Source organism: Chelonoidis abingdonii, chromosome 2, assembly GCF_003597395.2.
Source record: "Chelonoidis abingdonii isolate Lonesome George chromosome 2, CheloAbing_2.0, whole genome shotgun sequence".
Taxonomy (NCBI): domain Eukaryota; kingdom Metazoa; phylum Chordata; order Testudines; family Testudinidae; genus Chelonoidis; species Chelonoidis abingdonii.
The window spans coordinates 173,820,520-173,828,341 of record NC_133770.1 but is presented as its reverse complement, the minus strand read 5'-3'; the positions used below and the strand labels follow the sequence as shown (position 1 = coordinate 173,828,341).

At 40.6% G+C, this 7,822-nt stretch overlaps 1 protein-coding gene across 1 annotated transcript in view; it reads left to right on the top strand.

Moving 5' to 3' along the window:
• Positions 1-7,822, top strand: part of PIGN (phosphatidylinositol glycan anchor biosynthesis class N) — a 189,698-nt gene that overhangs the window by 60,636 nt on the left and 121,240 nt on the right. Inside the window, exons 10-11 of the mRNA XM_075062010.1 lie at positions 871-963; positions 2,658-2,713. Coding sequence (XP_074918111.1) covers positions 871-963; positions 2,658-2,713 — 149 coding nt within the window. The remainder of the gene's footprint in view (positions 1-870; positions 964-2,657; positions 2,714-7,822) is intronic.

Sequence of the window (7,822 nt, the reverse complement as noted above, 5' to 3'; positions counted from 1 at the left end):
GGTACATGAATTTATTAAGAAAGGAGGAGGAGAAGAACAAAGAGGGAATATTAATGGACCCAGAACTTGTAATAATTAAAAAAAAAAAGTCACTTTGTGTTAGTGTAACAAAAGATTCTGCTCACTAGTTAAAAAGTTGGACCTTTGTCTTTTGGAGAGATTTCATATGAAGATGCAAAAATACACAACAGATTTACAGTAAAATATACACATTCCGCATAGGGCTTACAAACGATACTTTTTTTCTTTTTTTATGTCACTTTTTCCCAAATTATAAAATAGAGATAATGATATCTATGCATCTTTGTAAAGTGCTTAGAGATCTTTGAATGATGATCTCTGTGCAAGTGCTGTGTCTTATTTTACAAATAGAGAAACTGAGGCACAGAGGTTAAGTGATTTACTTGATATTCCACTTCAGATATGTGGCCAATCAGTAATAGCCCCCAGGGCCTCAATCCTAAAAGCAAGGAAGTTGGTGAAAGCTTTCTTTGACTTGAATGGAAGCAGGATTATCCCTGAGATCTTCTGCATCCCAGTTCTCTGCCAAAATATCATCCTTTGTCTTCAGTCACTTTTAAGCTTCACTTCTTCAGCCTTCATTAGCTTGTTAATTTGTTGCATATAAATTATATAATATAAAATATATGTTCTTCTGTTCAGTATTTTTTTCTGTGAGGTTTGAGAAAGATCTTATATTATACTTCTTATATTGATTAGGTCTGATACAGAGGAAAAATTTATAGGAAGAGTGTTGTAATTTATAACAATAGGTATTTGAGTAATTGTAACTAGTTTTATTTCGTTTTGTCTAGTTTTGGATTCTTTGACCAAATATGAATCTTGTTAATTCATGTTTAATGTTTGCAGGGAGTTCTGCCTTTGGACTATCTGAATAATAGTGCTCATTTCAAAGCTGAGAGCATTTTTACAAATGCTGTTCAGGTTCTTGAGCAATTAAAGGTAAGTAAATTAACATTCAAGTAAACATGTAACATTCAAGTAAATATTTCATACCACTCTATTTAAAAGGTACTACAGTATATTATATACAACTATGATAACATTTTGATGATGCCATATTGGAAGTCAGAGTAAAAGGGAAATCACATGTACATACTGTATGATATGAAATAGATAAAAAGCAGATCTATGTGAGATTGGAAATTTCTTGTTTAAATTTAAGAAAAACGTTAACTTTTTTAATAATTCTTTTTATTGCCCTGAGCATAAATGAAGTTCAGTAATGATTATTGTGTATTATACTGGTGTAGAGAATTTAATTTCTAAGAATCCAGCTGGACCTTGGGTTTGTGTATGCAGCTCAAATTGAAGTCAATGAGAGCAATGCTTGCTTATGTGAGGGCAGAAATTGGCCCTAAATTTAATTGTGATATCTGAAAAGAAAGTAGGTTGCTATAGATCATGAGTGGGGAATCTGTCTTCTATGCAATTGGGTTGGAACATTCCAAGCTCAAAGTTCAGGGCCAATAAACAACTTAATCAGAAGGTAACAAGTACCTGTCTGCTAATGAAGCATAATGACCAGTAAGTGTCTCGACCAGCCTTTTTCTTTCTTTCTGTCTTTCTTTCTTTCTGTCTTTCTGTCCACAACACCATTATTTCTGTAGGATTGATGGTGTTCGTCACCTTTTTTGCAGGTAAATTCGCCTCTTTAGTTAATGGGGTGTTCTTCTTTCCTTCCACCCCCCCAAAGTTGTCCCTGGCTTTGATTAACTCTTACTCTGTCTTTTTCTAGTGATAAATTTCCTGTTTGCTAGCATATTTTTGAAGTCTTTTAGGGGCACAGATTGTGTGTGTTTGAAGGAAAAGTAAGATAACTCAAAAATAATGGGAAATAGCTCAGCAGCTTACAGAGATGCCAAGAGATGCTTATTTTTACGGTCCATTGTCCATAAGTTTCCTGTGATGGACAGACCTGACCACTCCTTGTATTCCTGGGGAGGGTTTTGTCTTGAATGGATGTGAGATATGTAGGAGATTGTTGCTTCAAGCTGTCAGATCCTGGAAGGAATATACTTGAAATTCCCTTGCTTCTTGTATGCATTCATTAGGCCCCAGGTCAAACTGGTGCAGGAAGCCTGAAAGATATTTTCAAGGTCCTCCAGGCTGAGTGACTATGATTGCGTCAGAGCCTCCCATTTTCATTCACGTCCAGTTTGAGAAGTCCAGTAGCACCATTTCACATCTTTACAGCAGTGTTTTAGTTCCTGTCTGTTGGAGTCAACACCGATGCTTTGGTATGATCAAATCATTGATTTGATTCCTTGATTGTGTTTAGCTTTGACTCTGTGCTCAGAGTGAAGCCATCCAGTAAACACTGATTATTTTTTCTCACCTTGTACACTGTGGAGGTCCTACTGTGAGAATTTGTGGTAGGTGGCTTACATTTGCCTTCGTAAGAGCACGACTGAATCTTTAGGGGTACTCTTTCAGCACTGTGCAAGGAGTTATATGGAACTCTTAACTATTTACAAGAGTAGAAAACCCAAAACTCCATCCATTGTGGTAAAAATTTGACCTTTGTTGCTTTTTTACAGCATTAAGAACCTTTCATATTTCAATCTAAACACTTCACTAACATTAATTTCTAATTACAGCTTTTATGTTCATTGATTTCATAATTTTGTTTGCAGATTAAGATGACTGAGAAGAAGGAAACTACATTATCATTCCTATTTACACCTTTTCAGTAAGTGCATTTTAAATTTTTTATATTTTAACTGAATAAAAATTATTTTATTTTTCACTTTGGTAAGTATTTCAATTATAAGTATTTAATAAGTGTTTATGGAATAACAGACAAGCATTAACCCACAGAGATGCAGTCTCTCTTTCAAATGTACTGTGAGAATGGTATCCCAAATCTTGCCCTCAGATATGAATGAGAGCTGTGCATGCGTATGAGAGTGGAGTTTTTCCTTAGAATTTATATTTTGAAAGGATTTAATCACATAACTTTTAATCATACTTATAATAACATAAAATTTTAAAATTATATTTTCAAGCCAAGCACGTACATTAAAATAACTTTTTCTGACTATGGTATGGTTGAGTATTAAGTAATAGATTAGAGACAGTCTTAGGACTGCAGGAGTGTACAAATTGTGTGTGTTTCCAGGTTTACTCCCTTTTATGAACAAAACAACGTCTATACATTGACTGTAGTGTATTTACAAATACAGTTGCTTGAGCATTTCCATTACAAAGGTGAATTTCAGTTATTAATAATGGTCTTGGATGAAATTTGGTATGAATCTCAGGGAGCAGTTTCCTCTACCCCAGGAAGTTTAATCAGAAGTGATTGAGCCATTTTTAAGCATGGTATGAGTAGGGGAAAACAGTGAAGAGTTCCTGCTAAGAATATATATTTGTGGCTTTTTTTTTTTTTTTTTTTAACAACCATTCAGCCTCAGTGGAAGGTATTGGAAATTTAAAATTTGACAGACTAACTTTCTACCAAATCAGTTAAAAGGCACATCTGTCTCATGAAAATTTGATTTGCCTTGGCAGAGTTTTAAAAGTTTTTAAAATATACTTTACTCATGCACAAAATATATCATTCTGAAATTATTAAGACTAAGAAAGTCTCATTCTTAAATTATTAAAGCTAACAGTCTCCCAACATTCTATTGACAATGCACAAGTATGCAGACATAAATTGAGTGGAAATTTCAATTGATTAAAAGATATCTGATAATTCCACTGAAGTGGAGTGGAATTTTAGCTTTTATCGGTAAAAGATAGTGAGATATGATTTGGGACATTTGTATTTATGTCCCAACTGAACTAAGATGGAATTTTCCCATTGTGTGGATGTATTAGACTTCAGGCCATACATAGAAGGGGACCCAGCAGTACACAGCACTTATGACCCGCTTTCTCAAAACCTGCAGAATTTATACTCTGTGGGACTTCCATTTCTAGCGTGATGTAGGGTCTTCTGAAGTGGCTTTTGATGTTGTGATGAACTGGGAATGTTCTTAATGTTTTCTCTGAATACTGTGTTGGTGCCTCAGTGTGCCCTAGGCAGTTCTTAAGTATCTGGCAGAGCAAAGGGCCAGTGCACCTAAATGCCTGGCACTCTGTCTCCTAGCAAATGATGGCCTGGGCCCCTCCTCTGCAAAGGTGCCAACTGAAGGTGTTGGAGACAAAGAGATCAGGTGACCTCGTGGCCCGGGAAAGGAGCTGAGCAGAGGAGGAGGGATCGGGAGAGGGTTGTTAGTCTGGAGCTGGCGGAGGCAGACGGGGGGTCTGGCTCACTGCCCCCCAAAATGGACCTGGCTGAGGGGTCCGGTCGCTGTACTACAAGCTCTGTTTTAGACCTTGTTCCTGTCATCGAATAAACCTCTTTTTTACTGGCTGGCTAAGAGTCACATCTGACTGCAAAGTGGGGGTGCGGACCCTGTGGCTTCCCCAGGATCCGCCTGGGGGGCTCGCTGTGGAAAGGGCAGAGATGCTAATGCTCCAAGGAGAGACCCAGGAGGTGAAGACGTGTGAGCTTCTTGCCTGAACAAGTCTGCTCCAAGGGAGAGGAGCTCCCCAAAGTCCTGACTGGGCTTTGTGGGGAGCTGTTGCAGAGCATTGCCCGCGGACTCCGTGACAGATGTGTTCTAGCGCATACACCCACTCACCTGTTAATCCTTCCTCTCAGATACAGTAACTCCTCACTTAACATCGTCCTGGTTAATGTTTCATTGTTACCCTGCTGATCTATTAGAGAGCATGCTCATTTAAAGTTGCACAATGCTCCCTTATAACGTTGTTTGGCAGCTGGTTGCTTTGTCCACTGCTTGCAGGAAGAGCAGCCCATTGGAGCTAGCTGGTGGGGGCTTGGAACTAGGGTGGGCCGGCAGCCTCCCCTTCAGCTCCCGTAAGTTCCCTGTATGGCAGCTGCCCAGCAGGCTATCAATTGCTGGGCAATTAAGCTGTCCCTCCGCCCACTGCTGTGTGCTGCTCCTGCCCTCTGCCTTGGAGTTGCTCCTGGGAGCCTCCTGCTTGCTGTGCAGGAGGTGTGGGGGAAGGTGTGTGCTGATATCAGGGTGTCCTCCTCCCAGGGCCGGTGCTTCCATTGAGGCAAACTAGGCAATCCCCTAGGGCGCCAGGATTTTCGGGGGGTGGCATTTTGCCAAGCGGGGCAGCAGGTGGCTCCGGTGGACCTGCTGCAGTCGTACCTGCGGAGGGTCCGTTGGTCCGTGGCTCTGGTGGAGCTGCCGCAGGCATGCCTGCGGACAGTCCGCTGTACCAGCGTGGCTCCGGTAGACCTCCCGCAGGCACGGCTGAGGCAGCTCCACCGGAGCTGTGGACCAACGGACCCTCCGCAGAAATGGCTGTGGCAGCTCCACTGGCGCCGCAGGAGTGGCACGCAGGGCGGCGAAATGGCTGTGCACCTAGGGTGCGAAAAACTCTAGCGCCGGTCCTGCCTCCTCCCGCTGCTCCTGTACCCCATCTCCACAGAGCAAGGTGGGGACATGACAGGGCTCAGGACAGCTGCTCTCTCAACTTGCTGATCTACTTAAAAAGGTAGTATACTTAGAGTGGAGTCAGCGTACTTAAATTCTGTTGTGTCTCCTCCCTCCATTCGTGCTTCCTTGTAGAGTGTGAGACTATATTAACAACAATGTGTTAACCCTTGAGGGCTCAACCGGATGCTAGTTCATCATTTAGCAGCAAGGGATTTCCAGGGAAATATCCTACCCTCTTCCACCCTCTGACTCCAGCACCTCTACCAAACTTCACAATCATCATTGCTGTATACGGTATTAACTTGTTTGTTTAAAACTTATTGTGTGTGTGTGTGTGTATAATGTCTTTTGTCTGGCAAAACAATTTCCCTGGAACCGCCCCCCATTTACATTAATTCTTATGGGGAAATTGGATTCACTTAACATTGTTTCACTTAAAATAGCATTTTTCAGGAACATAATTACAACATTAAGCAAGGAGTTACTGTAGATTGTTTGTGCTTCTGACAATAATCTGCTTTGGGACCAGTCTGACTATACACAGTTCAAGCTACTTTTTTCCCCAAAGGATTTCAGTCTTGAATTAGGTCCATGAGTTTGTCTTCAGTAATATTTAGTTCTGTATTGATTTTCTGGAGTGCTCCAAAAATGTTTTGTCATTTGGAGCAGCTGCCTTTCCTTCAGGAAATGAGACTGATTTAACTGGAGTCTGTAAAATCCTAAAAGGTTTAAATGTCTCTTTTGTGATATAGATTAAATTTGCTAAATAAGATTCCCGTCTTTATAGACAGAGATTATTTGCTGTAGTACTTTATACCACAGCTTCCTCAAAGGGAACGATTCAGGATCTTTAAGGTCTCAGACCCCAGTCAAAGCAGTCTCAAAAGCATATAAAAAAGTTTTAATCAAAACTCTGATTAGAAATGACAGTTGTGTTATCAGAGAATTTGTGAATCCATGTGGAACATGTGAATCCATGGGACAGAGGGAGATTTAGGTTTTTATTTCAGACTGGATCTGCCATGAGGCTATTTCCTTTATTTTCTTCTTTTTTTACCAGAAAGACCTGTCCAGTTCTGTATTATGAAACTTTTCTCTTACGTTAATGCTGAATGTAAGATATAAATTAGGAAGATATAAATGATTTTGATTTCATGATAGTCAAGTGTTTTGTATCTGTTATGGTTTTTGAGTTTGGATCAATGTAAATGGAAATCCCAGGGATTTTAGTTTAATGAATATGAATGGGGGTGGCTGGGGTGGGAATGTTCTTCCTGTTCTTTTTCCTTTATACCGCTTTTCCTAGTGAGAGTTGTGGCGGCAGCATGGAGAATAGGGAGGACCAGACCTCCCTTTCCTCTGCAACAGATTCCAGGTCCTCCTGGGGGATTCCCCAGCATTCCCAGACCAGCCAGGAGATTTAACCCTTCCAAAGTGTCTGGGTCGGCCTCCCGGGGGACATCCTTGTCAGGTGCCCGAACCACGTCACCTGGTTCTTCTTGATCCAGAGGAGTAGTGGCTCTACTCCAAGGCCCACACGTAGCCAAGCTCCTCACCTGTCGTGGAAAGTAAGCCCAGAAAGCAATGAGGTTACTCCTCAGGGTGTCTGGGAAAAATGTACTTTTAAACTTAATATGAGCTTGTAGTAATTTTATTGTACAGTCTATCGCCCAAGTAACGTTAAACAGAACAAACTATTGATTTCTTGAGATTCTCTTTAATAGTATCTGATTCAGTTGATGCAGTAATAATTCTAATTATCGATGACTTTCTAGGGTTCCTGTGTGTATTAAAAATAAACAAAATCCTATAAATGTGCAAATTAGCATGGAAATAGCCTGCATGGTGAAAGGTTTTGGACTAGCACGTGACAGTTTGTTATATGGATCTTTTTAATCTTTTATCTTTACTATATTAAATATTCTTGTCTTGCTGAGGTATTGAAGATGAGTGCACTCATCTACAGTCTGATCATCTTTCCAACTTCATTCTAAGGGAGGAGGGTGAAAAGCCTGACCAGAATCACTACCCGGCTCTCCTAATAGTTCTAAATTTCCAAGAGTCTTCCATCTGAAAACTTATTGTTAGGTAGGTTACTTGACACCAGGGCTTGATTCTGCAGTGTGCTCATCACTTTGGCTCTGATCTGGCAAAGCACATGCTAAACACTAACCATTATGAGAAAATTCCTTCCCGATCCCAAATATGGCAATCAGTTAAACCCTGAGCAGATAGGCAAGACTCACCAGCGAGCACTCAGGAAAGAATTCTCTGTAGTAACTCAGATCACACCCCATCTAACATCCCATCACAGACCATTGGGCATATTTACCGCT